Here is a 25,410-nt window from a genome sequence, read left to right on the forward strand (position 1 = left end):
CGACATGGTTGTTAACAAATGTGTAAGAACAGTTGCAGAACCCATCAAATAATTGATGCCCTGAAGTTGATAACTTAACTCAGCACGATTTGTGACCCACTCTGGGATGTTAGAGTAAGCCGACGCTAAATAATCCATTTGTAGCCACAGTTACCAAAAAGAATATGAGGGACAAATTGAGAGTTTCATTCTTTGTTGGTCAAGCTGTCTATAAGTGCGGAATGCTGAGTGATTTTATAATTGCTTGCTCGGACACATGCACTAAAGCTTTAAGAGAGGGGCATTTGGTGTTCCATCTCAATTAAATGTTGTTTTACAGTCTTTGATACTAACATAATTTAGTTAAGTACTCTGTTTATGGCGCTTGCATTGTGATTTCACAAATTTAAACTTTTAAATTGCTGTAATTGTTCTGTCTTAATTATTCATATGTCGTTATATTAATACTTCTACTACAGTCTGCATCCCAAAGTTTTCTTTTTACATTAAGTTTCAATAGATAGACTTTCCATGTGTACTGTATAACAAAATGTCCTCAAAATGGATAGAAATCAACTTAAAAAAGCGTTTTTTTAGCTCTTTACTCCCAGAAAAACAGAAAGGAAAAGCATAACTACTTTTTCTTTAGTTTTTGAACACTTAACAGTTTAACATGTCATGTTACATTACATTCTAACTTCAGGAAGAGTCACACAATGTAGGGCAAGCAAGTGTGCCTCGTAGGTTCTTTCACTATTTTCTCATTAAAAATCTTGTGCCTCGTGGGTACTTTGTACATTCTCTAATATTAAAAAGTGCATGATCCTAAATGGCCTCAAATTGAAAAGAGAGAAAAAAAAGATTAATTCAGCAATTGAAAGTTTGTCATTATGGTGTAAAAGCAGACATTTTCATACAGAGCAGAGTTCAAGAAAGGGTATGACATAGCCTCAGGAACTGTCAGTGTTTGGCCAACACCTTTTTGCACAGCAGAAACATACACAAAAATAGTAAAAGGGTAAAACAATGCCACGATTACGTAAAACAAGTCATACCGAGGTCAATGCGTGGCTTGAATTGAAGTAGGAAATACAAACACCCTTTGTTTAAGACATTAAGGCTCAACATCTATATATTAATTCCACACAGACTGAAAAAAAATGGATACATTGTCATGTGGGAGATATTTTATCAGACATATGATAGTATTCTATGCCGAGCTATATGGAAACGGAAGCGCTCCTTTCTAAGTTGGCTGTTTTCCAAGGTTGTCTGATCTCAAGAGAACATTAATACTCCAAACATTAATCAACCTCAGTGATAGGCTTCACACTCACAGTTGTATCTGCCTCACGCTTCGCAGTTCATTCATCAAACCAAGAATGGTCCACAAGGTTCCCATTGGTTGCCTTTTGAGCCTCTGCTTCATGTTAGCTATCAATCAAAGTACCCTTTTAGACAAACTACAATCAAATTGACCGTAACTTCCAAACCTGATAGGCTATCCAACAAAGGTTGACATTTCCTAACTTAATATGGAATTTATAATGAAATGTCTTTATTTTTAATCAACTATAATGCTTGAAATTTGAAAAAAGAGGCAGAGAATGTACTTATAATATATTTTTTCTATATTCTTGTTGTCCAATTATTAGTGGATGAAAGTAACTGAGATGACCCCAACTCAACTACTTTGTTTCTTTTTTACTTTAGTTAGCCACTGATGGCTGTATTATATAACTTGACTCTGTAATGGCCAGGACCCAAAAAAAAAAATGTTATCTGCCCCGAGCATTAAAAGATACGACAGGAGAAATACGCTTATTGGGCTGATATTAAAAAAAAAATAGCCTGTTTGAAACTGTTTTTTTTAAAGTGCATTCATAGCTTTTGGAACTAATGAGGATAAGCAGGACAGAAAATATTTTGAAATGTCTGACATACAAGAAATGCCACATTTAAATGCTGGCTTCCCTCATTGGGTTGCCATTTTTCATGTTTTAATTGAGTGCTATAATATATAATGCAACGCAAATTATCTACAAAACACATTTCGAACTGGCCAGGATAAGAATTGAGAGCATAAAATAATATTTTGCCTTTTTTTAAATATCATTGATGAAGCACACTTAGTTGAGTAGGTGGAAAAAAATGATTTATGACTCATGTTGAAATTGAGCTATATAGATTGCCATCACTTTGAAACTTATCTTCTGAAACTTCCCTGCCACTTCTCATCAATCTGTCATCAGCAATGGACTGAAAATCTAATATCGTAGATGAAACCACACATTATAGATGACTTGAGGCCAAACTGGGTCGCTTGCCGCAATAACAAAGCACAAGACTGTGATTTCTACTCTTTTTACTTATGACAGCTGAGCAATTATTTTAGGAATTAAATATAACACCCTGCTAATTCAATGCATACTCATGTAAAGCTGATGTAATTTGATGTGACGCCCTGATTTGGCCTGCTCGTGGAAGGCAGGTTGCCCTTCACATTTCACATCCTTTCTTGTAAATGATTTTTTTTTTTCATTAAGTACCATGATGGACAATGACCTCATCTTTGTACAAGATGGTTCATCCATCACTGTAATTTTTTGAACAGACACTAACATGTCCTTTGGAAGTTGATTATCAGATAATCTTAATGTACTACATTTCTATGGCCATTCTCATAAATGTAGTACATTTTAATTCTTGGTTTTTAACAATACATTTCTTCCATCGCTAGAAAAATATTCATAAAACTCAATATTAACTGACTTTTTCCTATGAAGGAACTTTAAGTGCTACTAAGCGATGAGGGAACATGTATTGTAATTTCCTCTCATTATAAAAAATGAAGATACTACCAAGGATTAGCTGTTTATAAACATTATTATAAGAAAATGGTTTGATCAAATTATAAATGTACCAGTATCACAGAAAGGACAACCATGCCTTCCATAGTTATTACCATAATGGCTCGAATATGATTAGGTTGTTAGGGAGAGTGTATTAAATGAGGTATACCCTGAATGCAATCACACAAGAATAATACTGTGCTGTGGATTCCTGGCCAGGGAGGGGAGCTGCTGACTCCCTGATAGAAAAGACCCCAACCCAGCTAGTATGTGTAGTAATAGCTCATTTTATCATGCAATTTCCCAAACCTAAGTCATCACTTTACTCTGTGACTCTTATTTTCTCTCATATTTCATATTGAATGGACCTATTTTCAGAGATCAGAGCATGCAAAAAGTCAGATTAACCCAAAATGATATTGAATAAATTGGATATGCAGTCTTGCATGAACAAGCTGCTTAAAAAAATATTTACTTTAGTATTTTAAATACACAACCAGTACATACAAATAATTATTCCAAAAATCTTTGCACCTTAACATCTTTTTATGCAATTCTCTTGCAAAACTTCTATATCCTAGCAAAATATCCCAAACAAAAAAAAACTGCATTTGCCCCAGGAAAATTGGATGTAATATTAATTCTCCATGATGGAAATTATGGCACAATCGCATACAACAACATACAATACAAACACATTGTCAGCAAAAACATGCTTCTGTAAACAAATCATATTTTAAGTTAGGGGGAAAATGAGCCTCCCAGTCTTTGGATACTTCTGCCCGAGTGGCGACTAAGTGATCTGTGACCTTTTGCGCACTGTTTGTGCAAATGTGTGTTTTTGTGTGAAGCCTCCACAACAGTGCATGGCTTTGCATGCGGCAATCATAAATAGGCAGAAGCAATGTGGGCATAGAGTGACACTGATTCTGAGTGGTTGACAAATTCCCTGGGAGCAAGACCCGACTAACACCACACATGGAAGAAAAATCTGATTTCTCATGCATGAACAGTTCTTAAAGCAGCTAGCATTCATTTAAAAATTCTTGTACTGGATTTGAACCGTTATACCATCTGCTATTACATCAAATTGTGCACAAACTTTTTTTGTCCTGAATACATACCGGTTCCAAAAGCAAGAGCAACTGATGGGTTAATACTTTCCACATTTTCTGACCCAATAAACATTCTAGTCTAGCAGTGGTCAAGCCCTTTCTTTTACCCTTCAATTCCTAATATGTCACTGTCTGTCTGCATGCCCACAGCAGTTTAAATGTGATATATTAGGTGTGATAATGGGGAAATGAGCCTGTGAGGTTTCCAGATTGAATATAATACGTTTTGTGCCCCATTTGTTTGCAATACTATCCTCAGGATTCTTGTGCAGAACCATGTTGCGATATTTTGTATGTGAATTGATGGTATCATGTGTCAATATTAAATCATGTCAGGTTTTACAAATAAATGTACAGAAACACTAAAAACTGTAGATACGTTATCCACTCTTTGAGCACACGCAACAAGTTTATTTTCCAAAATATATTAATACTATATGAACTGTGGAAATTGCCCATTTATTATTAGTTAGTGTCACACAGGTAGATGCCTACCTTTGTGTGGTCAATAATTTAGGCTTCAACTGAAATGCCAAGTGTGCTATATTTTTTTTACAAGGCTTATGTGTATCCTTACATATGTGCAGTATGCTAATTATCTTGGCAGTTCCAGCCACCCATTAAAATAGGGCCCCATCACACACATGCAACTTTCCCTATCTTTGATGCCGATCTTCATCAATACAGATCATGCATTTTTTCCCTCTGACGTTCTTTTTTTCCAAACACTTGCCAAATATGTTCCTTCAATAGCCTCGCTCTCCTTCTGCGATGTTCTCGCTCCACCTCTCTCTCTCACCACACTCGTGGTATTACCATCAGCAGCAGCGAAGCATCCCGGCTTCATCTCCAACTAATGGGAATCAACTCTCCTGCTGCCATCTTCCATTTTTTTTCTTCCTCCTCTTCCTCCTCCTCCTCTTCCACTCCTTCTCTTGCATGCTGATTTATTGAGTTAACAACCAAGCAGCCATCAGCAGTCACGCTGTGGGTGGAAGACAGTCGAAGAAACTCAATTTAAATGTGACGCCAGCTGTGGTTTCATCAGGACTTGGAAGCCAGCTGAGGTATGTGAAAGACAGTCACTGCAGAAAGTGAACTGGAAGACTGAAGGAAACCGGAAGCTAGGCAGGAAAAACCTTTCCCAGGAAGCCAGTTGGACTCTCTTCCATGTAACAAGTGCCTTCAGGCATGAGGATTTTTTTCATTCGGACTCTGACCTCTTCATTCTGGCATCACTTTGCTAAAGTCTTGTTGAGGGTTTGAACAGCCAGCGGTCACTGATGCTCGGGGAGGGGTGCCACCCTGACCCCACCACGGTGAGTTGTCACTGAGGACCATGGTCTTACCATTGCTGCTCAAGGTCTTCAACGTCTTCCTGCGCCAGTCGACATTCGCTAAACCCCAAGCTGCTGATCAACGCCAAACTTCTTCCTGCTCTCCCCCCGTAATGCCGCGGCCGCCCGGCTTCCCCATCTCTTGTCGCCGTGGGTGGGAGTCAAGAGAGCACTCGGCACAACTGCCCACCGAAGGAAGAGAGGTGAGATAGGGGAGACCAAGAAAATACTACTTTGATTGGTTGGAGAAGTTTGGATCCCAAATGAAGATGGTCTGAGAGTAGTCCGTATCCATTGGCAGGAATTTTTTTGGTGCTAGAGTTGCTTTATATTTTTGTTAGACACAAATATTTTCCTTTAAAATATTTGGTTATTTCCAAAGAACATTACTAAAATGCCTTTTGCTTATCTTCCCTATGGCTTCATTCATTTTAATTACATCTTATTCATTGTGTTAAAAACTCAAACCTTGGACATGTATAGCGGAGGCAGCCCATCTGCCAAGTTTTGTCTACTAAACAAAAATAGCCAAAATGAACGTGGGTAGGTGTAAAGAATTACTTTTAATGCATTGCTGGTTCCCTGTGTTTTAGTTCAATCGTTGATTCTGGTCTCTTTATTATTGCTGCTGTTTGTTTTTTTTTCCCCCCTTCATTTTCTCCAGGCCATATCGAGTCACTTACAATCACATCATCTTAACCAGCAGGACATAGGGGCATTATATGAGAGCCGGTGTCCTATATTTGTTGATTCTATTAACAGGCCCATTAAGGCAGTGGAGCTGATTTGATAGCAATACATATAAATAGTTTTACTTTAGTTAAAAAGGGCAACACTAAAACTATCTGTAGTAATTTGTGTTATCAAGGCTAGATAAAGCTACATATCCCATTATAGAATCCATAATGACAAACCATATATAGTGAATAAACTACCAGTATTCTTTCAACTTTCATACTATTTTGTCTTTTCTAAGTATACATACATTCCTGTATGCACCTTTATGTCATCAAAACCATTTTGGGAATTTTCTCCACTGTCTAATATTTTTCCTTGTTTTTAGTCATGAAGCTGACTAGTAGTCAACTATGCAGTTTTGGCTTAGTCTCTACTGCTTTCTTCTTTTCGCTCTTATCCGCTGTTCCTCCCACGCAGCTTTCAGACAGGCCCTGTATGACACCTGAAAGCCCCCTCAGCTTTAGCTCTACCTGCTTCCTCTGTTTAAAAGTTATGCAACAGTTTGGCAAATCTCAAAATAGGACACTAACATTAACATGAAATTTGGTCTCAATTCCTTTTAGAGGGAATTAATATTCACTCCCAAAAATCTACACAATCTCATGACTATTTAACTATCTCCTTTGTGTGCAAGTAGTTGTAAAGTTAAAAAATGGGAACAACTAGAGAAGGCACAATGGGTTGTTTGAGTACTTATGCTGACTTTAACTTCTTTGACAGTAGGAAGGATACATAAAAAGAAACATAAAACCACATTTCAACCTTTTATGAAGTGGTTTCAGCATCTTGGGCTTGCTCACTGAAATGTATCATGTTTTATTACATCCAGCAATATCTTTGACATTTGCTACATTGCTGCTACAAAGATAACTCATTAGACCTCGACAGGGTACTTCATGAAAGAGCGAGAGTGCAGTAAGTTTGATAGTGCAGGTGGAGCACAAAGGGACAACCATTTTTGCTTGCTTGGCTTTTCTCAATTGGCTCTAGTAGTTTTTGTAAAAAAAAATATGTATCTTACAATTCACATTTATTCCTGCCTATCCAAAGTTAAGATTTTTTATTGCAATTCCTGCAGCAAAGCCTTTAAGGACACATTTACTATATACATCTTCAGACTTTGCTATTTAGTATTCCTTGTTATCATCAATGGACTGTGATGAGCGGAACTCATCTTACTAAAATTGTTGTACTTTGTCATTCAATAATATTTGCTTCATATTTTATATCAAGACTCATCTTCTCACTGTTTAATTTAATTTATTTAGGTTTTATATTTAGTTTGCTGATACAGCTGTCAAATATTCAGTCTCAAAAGTCAGTTTCACTTAAATCATAGAATGAAACTTAGAGGAAAATGATTTCAAACTGCTTGGAGTTTTGTTATATATAGGTTGATACCTGCATTTGGTTATTGTGGCATATTTATCAGAGACACGTAGTTCATTCTGCTTTTTTTATGTCCATATTCATCTGGTGGAACTTATTATATACACACAGTAGATGTATTCATACTTTGCAAGTTTTCTTTAAACTCACATTCAACGCCTCTGCATGTTTCCTGACTCAGCTCAGCTTGGTTAGGATGTAAAAATCCTCTGGGAAGACATAATATGAGCCCTATATCTGTCACCTAACTATTAGAACACAATACTTTTTCCTCAAAAGGATTCAGAAAGATCGACAGGGTATTCTGAAGGGCGGAGAAACTATACAGTGCATTTTCATGTAGTGCTAAGAAATTTGCTTCCTGGTCTCAATTGCAGAAATAGAAATGAATGAATGAATTGATATCTAGTGATTTTTCTCTGCCATGACGTAGGCGACAACATTTTGTTTGCAAATTGAATGTCCAAAAATTGCGAGAGCAATGGGTGAATGTGCTTTACAGTTCTTCTGAGATGTCAGTGACTTGGATAGCAATTTGCCAATTACAACAGAGTGATGCAGCAAAAAGAAATGATTTTTCAAGGTCCTAGAGATGTTACAAAGTATCTGCTGCCTTTGGAATTAATTAATATACATATTTTTTATTCATATGTATGCCAAAAATAGTTTACATGATAAGGAAACATATTAAGTGACCAAAGACTTAAGGTATAAGTCACAAATCCCATTAATTTACACGAATTCCTATAAATATTTTGTATAGAAAGTACTCCTATCTTATTTTGTGTTTCAAGTAGACATTTGATTATTATTGAATTTTTGGGGTAGATTCAAAGCACAAATATAATGTTGGTACCAACAGGCCATAGGATGGTTATATTATCATTTAATGAAGGATATTTAGTATAAAGTATTCTGTATATGTGCCCCTCTGTAGGCTTTACACAGCTGCCTCTTCAATTCAAGTGGCCTGATTCCATCGTTTGAATGTTAATGCGTGATGGCATCCCCTGATCACATGCAGCTCCCTTTAAAAAAAGAAAAAAAATAACTGAACTGTAGCCGTAGCTCTGTGTCATCAAGTCTCATCAATATTGCACCAAGTGTATACAGTTGTGAGCACAATCTGTTTGAGCGATTTATTTCTTCTTAGCCTGAACCCACTGTAAGAATTCACCCCTAAAACGGGAATAAATACCACATCAGCTCGTCACAGATTCTTGTAGAACTGCATTTTGGCTTTTAACACCCTTTTAATGTGGTTGAATACTCTTAAATGCACTTTTTCGGTAGGTAAAAAGAAGAGATTAAATAGTTCAGATGAAGGGTCGACATAGAAATCTCTTTTCTGTAGATTTAACACTTCAACCTACGTGTGAGTGTGTGTCAGCAACATCCACACAATGTCACTGGCCTTATAGCAGTTATTAGTGTTTCACTGCTGCTTTAATATTTCAAGCCTTGCTATCATAGAAATTGAAAGAGAGAAAGGCTCAGGCTCAGTAAGAATATGAGGTAAGGGCAATGATATTTTAGAAGAGATTTACTCCGGTGAGCAAAACGGCAGAGACACGCAGAGAAAAATACATCTGTAGAGAGAATTGGAGAAGGGACCTGTGGTGTCTTAGATAGAAGAAGAGGCATCACGGCTGAGGAAATGTGTTCCTTTGTTATGCCTTCAAGAGAACTGTCGGGGCTGGAGAGAAAAAGGTCAGCTATGGAGGCAATCGAGGTGGCAGGCAGATTAAAGTGCAGGCTCACATGCTTTATTTCTTTCTTGCTCACACACACATTACATTTAATGGAAAGTAACTAATACTAATAGTCATCTTAATTTTTAAACCTTTTTTTGTCACTGTGCAATTCCAAAAGTCAAGTTTTGGGGAATATTTGAGGTGGAAAATGTTATGGGAAAAATATTGTACTTGTTATCGTTTGTACCTTGTGATTGTCAACCAATCCACAATGTGAGAAATCTTCTCTTACTGGAGGTAAGGTTCTTTTGAATGAGTCACATTAGACTTTTTTGCACAGTGTGATGACTTTTGAGATTATAGGAAGGTCATTGCAGATAAATGAGGTTAGGAAAAGCTTTATGGTTCTAATTAAGGTAAGGGATTTTGATGAGACAGTTCGTGAGTGATAAAGATTATGACTAACACAATTTTCAGGAGAGGAATGAGACTAGCTGAAGGTTTTTGGGAAAAATCCAGTTATCATTTACCTCTAAAACATAATTTTGTCATTATAACTAACTGTTATGGCAAAGGGCCAGTGTTAGATGCATTATATCAATATATGTTCAACATCTTTTAAACTGTTTGAGCTAAATTGTTATAAATGTGCAGGAAAAAAATGTCCAGACACCAAGTTGACAGCTTTTATTGTATTAAACATCTTTAGCTCTCTCTACAATATTTATGACACACATTATTGGTGTGCTCTTGCTCAATATATAGAACTTTAAACAATAAACACACATGATTAAATAGTGCATTATTTATTAGTCATCCAACGTAAGAGGTGAATTGCTCCCAAAATAATGTTGTTTACAGTATAGATTGAATTCGAAGGCTTCTGAAATTTTTATGTGCTTGCCTGGACATGATTTGGAGCAATGCTTTTTGACTGACTGTTTGACTCTGAATTATTGACTAGTTTCTATTTTGGAAAAAAATTGACCATGTTTGTCCAGGCTTTTGAGGCAAAGTGGTGTATTGGATCTTTTAAAGGGAATCTCAGGAATCCATGAAGAGGCCAAACGAAAGATCAACTGATGTTCTCCTCTTGTTAGCACGAGAGTTTTGTCATTTTCAAAACAAAGCGTTTCTTCTGGGATTTGTGTCTCTCACTATAATTGCTTGCGCGAGGACATTTATTCTAAATCCCCTGCTAAGCATTTTTTTCTCCATAATCTTAAAGTGAGAACCTGCATTGTAAGCAGATACAAAGCAGCAGGCTGTTTTAGTGCCTTTAGCTGCCGTCAACTTCCTGAATATCTTTCTTCTATCCTCTTCTCTTTTACCATGCACTCACACTTTTAAGCAGTCTGCCATGTTAAATTAAAGCCTGCTGCTTTTTACCCAATTCCCACCCGCCAACCTTTATGACAAGCAATATCAACGATGGATGGAGTCATATCATATTTCCAATTATGTCTTTCTAGTACTTTTGTCAACATTGACAGTATAGCGTGTAAACATGTCATGTCTTATGGTTAGGTCTAAATTAATCCATTTTAACCCATTTACTTCAATTACATTACATTTATACTGACCACTGAGACTGCACTGTGGAGACTTGTTGCTGCAGACGAAATGAAGCTATTCGACTTCAGGGTTAAATGTCAAAGATGATTTAAAAAAAGGTTTTACGGCACTGGGGATTCCACTCTATAGACTGCCAAAGGCATGATGTGGGGTGACTTTTGAAATATATCATCTTGATAGGACAGACAGCTGCATTCAAAGTCAACTCCAAATATGTTGTGACATCTCCACTGAGATTTGAAGTATTCACACGTGGGTATTTTGTAGTCCTCAGGTGGAATTTTTGTTCAAACATTTTATTGTCTGGTTTCCTGGTGTGCAGAATAATATTTTTAAGTGCTTAATCAGTTAAGTCAAATTATTAAATAGTATGTTGGTCAACAAAATAGTCAATATCATGTTGATGTTCTGTGAAGATATTTCATAAAACTAATTCTAAAGTACTAGGTTCAGTTTATTTTTATTATGTATCATTAAATATTATGACTAGGCTAAAATCTCAATTTAAACATTTTTTCAATATTTAATAGTATTAAAATAATCTAAATGAATAATGCATTACTGTTTGAGCAGCAGAGTACTTCTTATATTGAAGTGAGTTTAGTTCTAGGGCAGCAAGTATATTTTAGACAGTAATTTCCATTTATTTAAATGTAATGATGGCTTAAGGAAACCACTTTTATTCATAAATAGCTTTAAAAATAGCTAACTAAATTACAGTGCATTCCATTAGCTAAAATGTACTTATTCCATTTTTACATATTTTTTCCCCACAACTTAATGACTCAAAAAATAACTGACTCTGACACACTGTGAGCACAATGCACAATATGAATGAGGACTGGAGGGAAATGCGAGTTTTTCCCCCCCTCAATATTGTGCCTCGGACTCATTTCAAGTATTCATGTGTCATATAATATTCATTTAAATAAAGGTGACATAGTGGTGAGAATTTGCATGCATCCTGTAGAGTATTACAATGTACATTTTCCCCCTTCAAATAATAGTGATGCTCACATTAGAATATTATATCAGTTGTTTTTTTTTGTGTGTGAGAGAGATGCATACACTTCACAGCTGGTTGACATGTCCGTGTCTAGAATCAAAAAATGCATTCCATATTTGTTCTCTACAAGTCACGCTCTTACGGTTCATTGTTTGATTCTTTTAGGCAAAGACAGTAGGCAGCCTTCCTTGATGCCTTTGTCACAAATTAATTCCTCCAAGTGCAGATGCTAGAATATATTACAGCCAGTAAAGTGGTTAAGTTCTACAATAATATTCAAACTTATTCCTTATGTGAGTCTTAATATAACTCTTTTTGGCTAAGGCAATTCTGTAAAAGGTATTTTTACTTTGCAATGTTATTTTCAAATTCATTTATATTCAGACAGGCATTTCTGTGTGTCATTTTCTGCCTCGTCCATATTATTTTTTTGTCTTTCTCTCTTTTAGTTCTTTCTAATTTGGAACTGATAGTAATCATTTTGATTGTATGTGTTTTCTGTCCCCTAGGTACTCTCACTGGGCGCAGATGTGTTGCCAGAGTACAAGCTCCAGGCTCCTCGCATCCACAACTGGACAGTGTTGCACTACAGTCCATTCAAGGCAGTGTGGGATTGGCTCATTCTGCTACTGGTCATCTACACTGCCATACTGACACCTTACTCAGCTGCATTTCTCCTAAACGACCAGGTAAGGATAATAACTTTATACTGTATTTTTTTTATTCATTTCTATTAGTCGCACTGGACTTTCTCCCCAAATAGTTTGTTTGTCCATTTAAATGTGATAGCCCCACACAACCATCCTCTATTTTTAGAGTCCATTAATGACGTATCCTTGTGTTTTTATCTTAGGAAGAAGCAGCCAGGCAGAGCTGTGGGTACTCTTGTTCCCCTCTCAATGTGGTGGACCTCATAGTGGACATCATGTTTATTATCGATATCCTCATCAACTTCAGGTTTGAATGACTTTTAAATACATGTTCACTGATGAAGTATATTTGTTGGTCTGAAGTGTGTACAACGGTATAAATATAAGTATAGGTATTCAAGATAAAGGGAATTTTCTTGAAATTATTATGATATATATAGTCATTGAGAAATACTACATCAAGCAATGGTTTTTGTATCATTTTATTGACATATATTTTCATCACAGGACAACATATGTGAACTCTAATGATGAGGTGGTAAGCCATCCACTTCGTATTGCCGTGCACTACTTCAAAGGCTGGTTCCTTATCGACATGGTGGCCGCCATCCCATTTGACCTCCTAATCTATCGCAGTGGCGAGGAGGTAAGCTGCATTTGTAAATGTTAAGATGAAAAGTCATTTGGGAGTAGTCAAATTGAGCAAAAGTAAATCAGAAACAGACACAATGCATTCTGTGCCAGGGATAAATAGATATAATTAGATTAGATTACATTTTTTGCTTTAAAAAAGTTTTATTTCAATAATAAAAGAAGTTGCAGTTATGTGACTGTTAGATACATGGCAAAGAAAAATGAGCAGATATATCTCGATATATTTTGAGCCGCCAACAATTAATAAATGGTTATTTACATCCTCACTAATGTAAACACTATAATAAAACCATAAAGGTAACACAGGTTATGTCTAATAATATGGATTGGCTGTGCTGTGCGGTGAGGCTGGAGAAAAAGATGGAAGATGCAAGGAAGGCAAAGCAAGAGTCGGTACCCCCTGCGGATGTCCTAATGAGGCCAAAAACCACCGAGGCCTAGTATGATTGATTCACTAGACAGTGCATCTCATCCTAAAATCATTACAATCTTTATGTAATTACTTTTGTGTGTATATATATTTTTTATTTTATAGCTATTGCAATTTTGTGCAAAAAGTTATACATGGAAAAAAAAAAACGCCACAAGTTTCCTAGGGGATATTCACTTCATTGATGTTGCCCAGAAAAGTCACTGAGCCACGAAATTGCAGATTATTCTTCGCAGACAGTTATTATTTATAGTGAAGACACACACAGAGACAGCAGGACCAGGGTCCCTGCCAAAACAACATTCACTATGAACCACTACTATATTCACTGTATGGACATAGTAGGGCTCACACTAATGAATGGAAGGGAATAGTATAGCTCATTTTCTAGACTAGGTCAAACTCCCTCAAGTCCTGTTTGTTTTTTTTCTGTGGCAACATGCATTAGTGATTTATTTCAAGTAGATGAGTAGTTGCAAACATGGAATCGGAGAAACATCACTAACCTCTTTTCCTCTCATCAGACCACTACTTTGATTGGCCTGCTGAAAACTGCTCGTCTCCTCCGATTGGTCCGCGTAGCTCGGAAACTGGACCGTTATTCAGAATATGGCGCTGCTGTCCTATTCCTCCTGATGTGCACTTTTGCCCTCATTGCACACTGGCTGGCTTGTATCTGGTACTATAGCATCGCACATCTTATTCATACAACACATTCCAACAGTATGCAATATATTTAGAACCCATTGTAATTTTATAGTTAATATAATAATCAAAAGAATTGAAAAACTTGATTTTTCAATACAAGTCATAATATGAGTACTTTATTGTCCATATATGTGATAAAAACAGTAACATTGTAATGACCTGCTGTACTTTTAAAAGTATTTACATGGAATTAACTTCACAACATATTGAATGGTAATTGACAAATTCTTGGACACAGACAGACATGCTTAATTTATATTATTTATTATCCCCAGGTATGCCATTGGTAATGTGGAGAGAAATGGCTCAATTGGGTGGCTCCATACACTCGGGGACCAACTGGGAAAACAATTCAATGATTCCATCCCAGGTACTAAGAATCTGACCGGTCTAAATATACATATCTATTGAATCTTTAATAATGCATACTGTATTTAAACCATCTGTCCTTCACCAGGAACGGGTCCCTCCATTAAAGACAAGTATGTGACTGCTCTGTACTTCACCTTCAGCAGTTTGACCAGTGTGGGTTTTGGAAATGTCTCCCCAAACACTAACTCGGAGAAGATTTTCTCCATCTGTGTCATGCTCATTGGATGTAAGTATTCATGGTATTGTTGGACATTAAAAACTAAAAACCAATGTTGCTCCTTATCTAGGTTAGTGGTCCAAAACTGAATGTTTTTTTGCACATTGGCACACTTCTCTACCACTTAAACTGTTGACTCAAATCTCCCAGAATCACCAGACAGTCATCAGCTCTGAACATCTATTTCGTTTTAAATGTAGAAAGCATTCTTGTCAAGTCATGTTAGTGGTTTTGCTACAACTTTTTACGTGTTTTCTGTTTTTTGTCACTTAGCCCCTGCCCCCACTCCTTTCTTGACTTTGTACCACTTAACAAATCAGTCCTAACTAATGTATTATTTCTTACAACCAGCCTTGATGTACGCCAGCATCTTTGGAAATGTCTCTGCTATCATCCAGCGGCTGTACTCGGGGACGGCCCGCTACCACACCCAGATGCTTCGTGTCAGGGAGTTTATCCGCTTCCACCAGATCCCCAACCCACTCCGACAAAGGCTGGAGGAATATTTCCAACACGCATGGTCCTACACTAATGGCATCGATATGAATGCTGTAAGTATCTCTTCTCCACATGTCGCAAAGTACTGCACATGTACACCAAGTTCCAGCATCAAATTAAATGAGTGTTCCACATGAATACACACATAGCGGTTAGAGTAGTATTTTGAGCCTGCGTTGTACATTAATAGGATGATACGAAGACTTTGTCTCAGCATGCATGGTCCGACACCATCAGAGAAAATAGGAATGATGTGAGTATTATAAATAGCACACACAACCCCCTCTCATGTGCAATTAAATAGCGTTAGTGAAATTTGGACCAACAAAACATTTCATACGAAGGCGAGTGAGTATACTACAGTATTTCTACTTCACTCAAACATTACACATTTAATCCCTGTGAGGGAAATGAAACATGCACAACTGTTGATCAAGTAATTTAGTTATGCTGGTCACTAAGGTACTGAATGTAGGCTTTATGATTCACACCTGTCAGTGCACACAAAGGCAGTTTGAATCCCGGTACACTCACGGCAAAGAGTCGTCCCAATGAACTTAGTGTACAAGGACCGACCTCTGCTTGAACCGTTAGTCACAGCCAATGGGAGGTTGCATCCCATTCAACTTTGCCCGTTTAGTACCACTGGCAAGATTGCTTTGACACAGCTGTGACAGCAGACACACACACACACGCACACACACATATCTGTAATCATAAACATGTCACAGCATTCAGTTACGCTGACAAGACGATATTAGCTCAAGTATCTGAATGTCATTTTTCAAACCCATCATGCAGTGTAGTAAACAAAGTAAAGAAAAATATAATTTATTTATGGACTATTTTGCAGTTTTTGTTATTTCATTCTTAAGGGGTAGTTTGATAAATACCTCTCCTAATAAAGCTAACCAAGCTTTACTAATGAATCACCATGTATGTGCTATTAAGCCCCAATCTAACATTGTTGTCTATGTTATTATTATAATTGTCTGATTTGATTAGCTCTTACCTCTTTTTTTCAATTGACAAATATTGCTTTCATACCAGTACTAGTAGTCCAAATTATGCTGTCACAAAAAATAGTTGAAATAACAAGAAATATATTGTTGAGATGGATGTACCAATAATGGGGATGTTGAATGCACTATTGTGCTTTATGCTATAAGTCATAGTTAGGAGTGGTCCAAAGTTCCCATCTAAATAGTCTTAAGATCCCCGTACTTGCAACAAACACATTAAAATTGCACCCATTCTTCACAGTAATAACACTCTTTGGGGCCTGTTCACATTGTTCCTGCCGAAGCATTCACACTTCAGCAGCTTCAATTTGCGGCAAAACTCCAGAAGACAATTGAGAGAAAACTTACCAACTGCTGATGCGTGTCTTTTCCGGTAAAAGCAGACAGAGTTAATGAAGTGCAGGACACCAAACAGTTTGTCCCGTGACTGCCCTTACCTGTATTGAACACAATACAACTGAAGTCAGCATAGTATGTACTTAGTAGTGGATTAGCAATTTCATTCCCTGCAAGATTTTTAATATTTTCACCTGATTTAAAAGTGTAATTTTGCAGGGCTTGTAATGATTTTAATCCTTACTCGTGTGTTAAAGTTGACTAGGTATAAAATCTAAATGAATAGTTTAAATATCTGCTTCAGGGATTCTTTTGGGTACCACTAATTACTAGTTTAAGATGTATTAACCAATAGTGATGCTCATGGCATGTGTCTACATCCCTCTATTAATTCAACTGCTGTTTTTCCTAACACTTTTAACCTTCTTTCCCATTGTCTCCTTACTCGCCTTACCTACCCTTGGGATTTTCTGCCATTTTCCCCCATGACATTCTCAATCAATGTTTATTTTCAAAAATCCATATATCCCAACCCCCACCACCACCATCCTCCTCCATTTATTTTGGCCTATTTGGATCTTCGGATCTTTTCTACTTTACCCTCTCCCCCGATTTCCCATCAACCTATCCTCCAGGTGTTAAAAGGTTTCCCAGAGTGTCTCCAGGCGGACATCTGTCTCCATCTCAACCGGACTTTGCTGCAAAACTGTAAAGCTTTTAAAGGCTCTACCAAGGGCTGCCTCCGGGCATTGGCCATGAAGTTTAAGACCACCCACGCACCCCCGGGTGACACACTTGTCCACGCTGGGGATGTCTTAACTGCTATCTACTTTATATCAAGAGGATCCATAGAGATATTAAGAGGAGATGTTGTGGTTGCCATACTAGGTAAGCTGGAATATTACAAATAATTTAATTATTTTTCTTGATATTTTACCATATTTTAAAAATTTACATTCATTTTTGTTTGTGCTAGTCTTATGCATGATGATGCATATATTAGTTCTTGACGCCCTCTACTGGTTTTGTTTCTGATGTTTTATGTCTACAGTACATGTATATTTACATAAAATGGTCAAAATCCAATGATAGATATACTTGGAAATTGTGACTTATCACTTAAACTTTAAGTCCTAATTTATTCATACCTGAGACATAGTATAATGTCGGAATTCATTTAAATGGCCGTCCATGGTGTCAAAAGATAGCGATTAAGGAAAATGCCAAGCAACTAAAATTGACATTTTGACCAAACATAGCATGTCCAGTATTTTTATTAACCTTTCTCGGCATTTAATTCATTTTAAATGTGGTGTTCCAGCCAGTAGAAGCTATTTAAAAAAGAAAAACAACTACACAGTGGCTCCTACCAACATTTAATTTAATTCCTAAAATTGTAGCTGACAGATATTTACATTTTTGCTGTTTTTACATTCCTCTGCCCACTATCATCAGGAAAAAACGACATCTTTGGTGAACCTATCAACTTGTATTCTCGACCTGGAAAATCCAACGCAGATGTGAGGGCTTTAACCTACTGTGACCTTCACAAAATATTCAGGGAAGATGTTCTAGAAGTGCTCGACATGTATCCTGAATTTGCAGAACACTTCTGGAGCAACTTGGAAATTACTTTCAACCTACGTGATGTGAGTTTTATAAAGAAAATATCATGTGTATTATTAGTGATGGCTCTCTAGTAGTCAGTTAATTTTAATCCCAGCCATGCCATTATTAAAAGGCGTCCACGTCTCGTTTCAGACTAACATGATCCCAGGCTCTCCCAGCAGCGACGAGTCTAAATGTGGAGGGTTCAACAAATTACGTAGACGCAAATTATCATTCAGGCGACGTACAGAGAAGGGTAAGAAATCCCCAATAGTACTTGTTTTAACTGATTTTTCAAGTGAATGATGAAGAAAAATTATCTTTTACACAATACCCTTTTTTTTTCTTCCAATGGGATTTTCTTAACAGATGATGCGGATGTTGGTGAAGTTAAAAAGACCCAAAAGTCTGGAAAAAGAAGAAGAGACAGAGAGGCAGCCCATAACCAAAAACGTCAAGAGGCTGCAAAGAGACAGTATCGGAGCTCAATGTCTTCCCATTCCAGTAGTGATGAGGTACAAATTTCACCTCCCACTATTACTTTGTGTAGTTTCCTATAAAAAACATGATTTTAACCTGCTCTCAAAGGGTGGGGAGTCTGTTGTAACCAGCCTGGCTCCCTCATCTGCAATGATGGAGAATCATCATGTTCCGGCTACACAGAAAAGCACCAATGAGAACACTGATGTGGATGGAGAGGTCAAGACTGGCAACACCTGCAATGCATTATCAGGTAAGATAGTCATGCTATTTCATTTCTAGGTCAAAAAGCTTCATTCATTTTAAATGAGTTAAAATTACGTCTTTTTCTTCTTCTTCTTCTTCTTCTTCTTCTTCTTCTTCTTCTTCTTCTTCTTCAGGTGCTCTCTCAGGAGTGTCTAACATGTTCAGTTTTTGGGCGGAAAATCGAGGCGGCGGGCAGTACCAGGAGGTCCCAAGCTGCAGCATAGCCTCACCTCCTGCCCTCAGCACGCCTTTGCACAGCTTGAGTCGCCAGCAACGCAACCAACTGGACACACGCCTAGATATGTTGCAAAAACAACTTAACAGGTACAAATATCCAAGTTTTTACAACTATACTGTACATGGATGTGCAGCACTTTAAGTGCAATTACATTCTCATATTGTTTACAGATTAGAGAATCGCATGTCAGCAGATATTGGGACAATTATGCAGCTTCTGCAGAGACAAATGGCTCTGGTTCCCCCTGCCTACAGTGCTGTATCCTCACCGCCTCAGGTAGGAATTTAACTATGTACAATTTCTGCATAATTTTCATACAACAACAAATGAATATACTGTGAATAAATTGGATAACATTTCATGCTGTAACAATGCTATCTCACTCCTAGGCCTCCCCATGCACTGATCCAGGCACTGGGGAAAAACAGGTTCCACCTATTACGCCTCTAGAGACAAACACCCTGAGCTCCTTATCACAGGTAAAATACAGTTTTAACTGTTACTCCGACTACATGATGTTGCTGTGATTGTTGCACTTATGTGCTTCTTGTTTTTAAACACAATAAAGTGAACTCAGTCAAAGTTAAATGAGGAACGTCATGCAGAAATTGACTTACAAATAGCGTATAGTGACCAGCTCACTAAAACACAAATGGCCATTTGGTAGGGATAATTGATATTGCTAATATTTTGTTTCCTTCCTCCCAGATCTTGGATTCTCAGGACTTTGAGAACTTCCCAAACACATCTTCTGAGTCTCGAGAACTGCAGAACTCACCTTTGATCAACACCAGCCAGAATCTGCACCCCACTTCCGTTTTAGGACAACATTTGCAGCTTGAAATTGGATTGGAATCTAGAGGTACAACTTTTTCAGAGCCAGCAATAGATTTAAATTTAGGGACGGATGCTGGACCATCTTCACAATTTGGTATGACCTCAAACTTAAGAAGACCAGGGTTGGAATTTAGTTCAGAGCTATGTATCGATGGTAGGGCAGAGAATACGGGAGGAGCCGGTCTGTTTTCCGAAGATTCTGAAACACAACGGAGGTTGTCACTCCAAGAGTCAAACACACCTCAGGACTCAAGGACACCACAGAGACATGGCTCTGACCCAGGGGGGAGCTAGGAAGAAGTGAATGATGCGGGTAATGGTTGTACGGTGACTTAAAGAGGGATATCTTGCATCCTATTGACCCTTATTCAAACTTTGGGAGAAAATTAGAGACAACATTAGGTATGACTCCTCCCGGAATCTTTCCTATCTGTATGAAGACCCAAATTCTTTGAACTGTACAATCTTAATTCAACCCCAAACACCCCAAAAAAGTTCTGACACAACCCAAATGGAGACTGAAATGACTACAACACTTTAGGAGTATCTTATCTTTAGGATTATCCCTTTACTGCTGAATGACTCATCAAGGACAAGCAGAGGAAAATAAAAAAGACAGCAGACTGAATAACAATGAAACAAGTAGCCATCACCTATTGCACTGAAACAATTACTCTTGTCTATGTGTCAGTGGCGCTTCCAGAAACTCACAAACCGGTTGGTGAAAATGTAGTTGTTAGCTGGCCTAACAGGAAACCCTGCTGTCCTATAAAGGTAAACGGTTCCTTGCCCCCGAGGTCCCGCACCAACAAGTGGAGAAAGTTCTCCCTATTAACTCCCATGAGCACACTTGACTGGCTTGTTTGCACCTCAGGGTGGGAACTGGAGGGGTATAAAGCCATGAATTTTCTTGATGAACATATCAGCTGCCCTTACCAGAACCAATGTTGACATTTGCTCAAACTCTCAACATGCCTAGATGGTCTAACACAGTCATGTTAATTGGCATAATGTTTAAAAACCTCCAACATGAATAATCCCATCCCAGTTTTCCAACTAGGTAAGCTTTGAGCTAAAAAGTTGACGTCCATAGTGGATTTAAGTTATCATTGTTGAATTTGCTACCTCAGATTTCACTGGTCCATCTTTTTCACCTAAGCACCCAGAATGCTTATTAAATTGTACATAGCAGTCATGAGATACTAAAATATACCTGTTTGACAGTTTACGACCAGATGAATGCGCCCTTATTTCGTGTACAGTACAATATGCAAACACTGGCAAGAGGAAATGAGTAAGTGCGCTTTATTGTTTGCGTGTGTGTGTCTGCGTGTGTGTGTGTGCGTGTGTGTGTGTGTGTGTGTGTATAACTCCAAAATATGTGTTTGTCCTTCAGTTTGGAGAGCATAACTCAGTATATATCGGCTTTGCTTACTGCAGATGAACACTGGTCTTCTTTTTTAACACCAACACAGTTCTTAAGGTTTTTTTTGTTGTTGTTTTTTTACAGGCATTTTTTTTCTTGTGGCACTAAGCAGCACTTCCCTTTAAAATGATGTTTCCAAATGCTTAAAATGCTGAATCTGCCCAAGACTTTGTCATCCTTCACCATAACATTTATTAATTTATAGCATCACTTGATGCAATGTTATTCCAGAAACAAACTTTGACATCTTATCATAACCTTGAGAATATTGAGGCATAACCATGCTCGGACACAGGGTGAGTGTAAAACCATTTATTTTAAGTTAAATGTGACATTTGGGACACCCTGCACATTGATTGATTTAATTATGACTATTATAATGCAGCACATACTAGTTTGCACATGTTTATAGCTTAACCATTGCAAAAATGATTATTATACCTTGTCATGCTTCCCATAGCTTAGTACTACAACAATATTAATATTAGAACTATTAGTGCTTTATCATCAGATGCAGAAATGACTGCATAAATTAAATATATAGGTCATGCCATCCAATCCATTCAATTTCAAGTGCTGATCTAAGATAGAAATTGTCTAATTTGTTTAACTAGTTTTATTTTCAACAAAACAGTATTTAACACAGTCAAACAAGACATAATTGAAATTAAATACATTAAAGTATGCCTCACATATTGTGTGTTTCAAATGATTATCAGTTACTTCTCAACCCTATCCAACATAGACCAAGTTAATAAATATTTGCATAAATATATCCCAAAAAATCACCAAATAGCCATAATTTATAACAAACAACATGTCCTCTGTGCCCACTTTTTTGTGATTGTCTTCCCTACAAATTTTGTACGTGAAAATAATGAAACTTCCAACAGGAATTTTAGTGCAATAGTCCTTTAAAACTGATTTGTAGCAGCCAAAACACTTCCAGATAATATCTTTAAGCACTTTACAGTTTAATCGGTGCAAATGTTTTAATAGAGACTCAGGATTTGTCCTCTGGTACTTTTTTTTTTTTTTTTTTTTGCTTGATAATCAATTAAAAGTCAATATTTGCAGTCTCAAACTAAAAGTTTAATTCTGGTGTATATATCCCCTTTCATGCAGTGTTTTGAAGATTGTACATTGCTGCTTTCTGCTCAAAGGTAATATATTTATTTAGTTGTATAAATATGTTGTTCACCATTAATAATTTGTTAAAGATATTTGTTTTTTTGTTAATAGTATTCAATTAATTGACACTAAGGCAAGTCTAAATTTGTTCTGTAGTTTGTTATTATTGAACAAGTGACTGGATTCCATTTTAAAAACTATGTATATTCTCTCATGATGGATTATTAGATTTAATTCAAAGTATGTCCTCATAAAAGTCAATAATTGGAACACAGTAGCAGTAATGATCCTTTTTATCCATAACCTCTGAGGACCAATTTTTAAACTGCAAAAATACACATTTTATTTATATAGAGTTGCAGGATTCACCATTTTCATTAACCGAGCATCACCATTAGTCTTCCCTTGTCTGAAATTAGCAAAAGTGACAATTACATATTGTATGTATTAGTATTGCAAAAGATAATATTTATAAGTATTGTTTTTCCAAAGAAAAATTAGATCTCCCCAAAAATTTGCAATTACTCTTCTGTCATTTCTATGAAATCTGCCAACAACCATTCAATAGAAGCACAGATGGTTTATTATACATCATATTTTAAAATCATTTCTCTGTACATTGTGGTGTGTGTCAGTTAGGCCTGTAATTAAAGACTACTGACTTCATATATCCAGCAAGAAGTCAGTCAAATACTGTACTTTTTTTTCTTCTTCTCCCCAATACATGTACTGTAGCTAGTGTTATTATTATTGTTATTTTTTTAGAACAATAAGTCACCTAGTGGCCTGAACTGTAACATAATATTCAGAACTATGACCTCAAATGTAGAATGTGGTTGTATCTTTATTTGACCTTTTGTCAGTTGACCTAAATGTAATATTCAATGCTAGATAATACATTATTTAATGCATACTGTATCTTTAAAAAAAATCATGGAAGGTACAAAGAAGACCATGAATTTGCACCCCCCAGAATGTTATTAGTGCATGAGATGGAAAGGGTTTCTTTAAGTTAGAAGTCTTTGAAATCCCCCTTAAATATGCTTTAATAAGAAGTGAAAACAAAACATACACTTTACTCAATCACTTGCTTGTTAGCTCTTCCACACATTTAGAGCTATTTTTCCAGCTCTATTCAACTTTCTATGAGTTCCAATAGACTTGTATACTGTATGTAGATATTTTGAACACTTAATGTTTACACAATACTGGATCTACTCATGTCACTCTGTCTGTACATAACAACTTGTACTTCTTGTAAATGTATCGAAACATCGGCACTCGTATAGCCAGCACTATGCAGAAACTGAAACATTTCTTTGGCATGCTTTGAAATGCAGAATACTATAGATAATATTGTGAATAAAGTTTGCTCTCATTTGGTAAGAGAGAACTTACCAAAAAAAAAAAAAAAACTTGCCCTATTGAAAAAGAAGTGAAATTTAAAAGATGACAGTTAGACTTTTAATTATGTGCACATTTTTTATTTGCATGCTGCACTGGAAATCTTGCAGAAATGAAGGGATTTGCTGTGCAAAAAAAACTGTTGAGCTCTGCTGTATGCTTGCAAAATTTACATTGAGAGAGGATCATGGAAATCTTCCAAAATATGGGACAGTTGCATTTATATATTTAGTACAGTACACATATGCGTACACCTCTTTGGTTATGGGAGAAGGCTAAAGTTGAGGATACACTTTTATTGTACATTTGGTTGCAGTCAGCTGTAATGGAATGATGCTTGTGTCTTTGTCCTGGACAGAACTGGTCCCCAATTTTTTTAGGCACACTTGAATTCAGAAGCCTACTTAAAGGAAGCTAAATAAAGTGCATCTTAATTAGAAACCCAGCTTGAACCCAGCTCAGGGTTAAAAAGCTAAACTCTTGGAATGTCTGTTAACACATCACAGAGCAGTTTCCAGTACGTATGCTGTATGTTGTGTTTTCCCATTAGGATTATCCTTCTAATTTGACAGACATTTAAAAGCCTTGAAAATTTGAGGAAACTTGGGCACTCCCTGAAATATTTAATTAGTTAATGGTTAATTGTAATTCACCATGGAAATACTTAAAGTTCATTCTTAAGTCATATCATATTTGGGAAAGTATTGAAGGTAAATTGGGCAGCTCCAGGCTCCGATTGTGTGATAATAGCATTATTAATGGTTGAAGTTTTTAAATTTCAAATTATTTATTTCAATAAACCTCTTTGAAAACAATATCAGGGGTTGTTTTTTTTTGACTTGTGATAAGACTAAACTAGTTGGTACTAAATATAATAATGCTCAGATTTCTCAAAATGTGCTTTAGTAGTAATTAATAATATATTAAAAGTGCAGTACAATATGATGCTGTCATTGTTTTTGTTTGCATGAATACAAAATGATTGTTCATATATTTTTAACAGAGAAGAAGACTCCTAAAGTAACATCTTAAAGGAAGGGGCAAGTATCAAATGCACAGGCTTCTGCAGCCTACAACACAAATAGAAGTGCTTCTTAATGCAGGGCTGAATATACTGTGACCTCTGACTGATTACCAAGCCAGAGTTAATGAGGTCACACGTCAAGATACCTTTTGCCAACAACTTGTCCTTGACATTTTGTCCACAAGACGTCGCTGTTTTCCCATTTTTTTCTGGTATTTATAGCCAAGGGATATATAGCCAAAGAATGTTGGATTTTTGTTTTTTACAATTCAAGTGAGTGGATCGGACGATAAAATTGGGTATTCCAATCCAAGGCCTTGCCCATTTGGCAGTATCCTCGGCCTGCAACAACAACGATTGGTTCGAAGCTACCGTAAAAGGAGTAGAACTTTTTCATTGTAAGCACCGCGTGTCTATCAAAAGTCCATTTGTTAATGACCACGC

The 25,410-nt window shown here is 36.8% G+C and overlaps 1 protein-coding gene across 4 annotated transcripts in view; it reads left to right on the top strand.

The window, feature by feature from the left end:
* Positions 1-24,759, top strand: part of kcnh2b (potassium voltage-gated channel, subfamily H (eag-related), member 2b) — an 89,688-nt gene extending 64,929 nt beyond the window's left edge. For 3 of the 4 annotated variants that reach the window (XM_077735571.1, XM_077735573.1, XM_077735575.1), the window contains 17 exons: positions 12,195-12,374; positions 12,539-12,642; positions 12,843-12,981; positions 13,944-14,098; positions 14,403-14,497; positions 14,585-14,725; positions 15,068-15,267; positions 15,405-15,467; positions 17,208-17,460; positions 18,028-18,221; positions 18,334-18,436; positions 18,550-18,695; positions 18,769-18,913; positions 19,041-19,230; positions 19,315-19,420; positions 19,534-19,623; positions 19,853-24,759. In XM_077735571.1, the coding sequence (XP_077591697.1) occupies positions 12,195-12,374; positions 12,539-12,642; positions 12,843-12,981; positions 13,944-14,098; positions 14,403-14,497; positions 14,585-14,725; positions 15,068-15,267; positions 15,405-15,467; positions 17,208-17,460; positions 18,028-18,221; positions 18,334-18,436; positions 18,550-18,695; positions 18,769-18,913; positions 19,041-19,230; positions 19,315-19,420; positions 19,534-19,623; positions 19,853-20,275 (2,727 nt within the window). In that variant the 3' untranslated portion in view covers positions 20,276-24,759. The remainder of the gene's footprint in view (positions 1-12,194; positions 12,375-12,538; positions 12,643-12,842; positions 12,982-13,943; positions 14,099-14,402; positions 14,498-14,584; positions 14,726-15,067; positions 15,268-15,404; positions 15,468-17,207; positions 17,461-18,027; positions 18,222-18,333; positions 18,437-18,549; positions 18,696-18,768; positions 18,914-19,040; positions 19,231-19,314; positions 19,421-19,533; positions 19,624-19,852) is intronic. The other variant, XM_077735572.1, reaches the window with a different exon arrangement.
* Positions 24,760-25,410: the final 651 nt, after the last annotated feature.

This window comes from Stigmatopora nigra, chromosome 16, assembly GCF_051989575.1.
Source record: "Stigmatopora nigra isolate UIUO_SnigA chromosome 16, RoL_Snig_1.1, whole genome shotgun sequence".
Lineage (NCBI taxonomy): Eukaryota > Metazoa > Chordata > Actinopteri > Syngnathiformes > Syngnathidae > Stigmatopora > Stigmatopora nigra.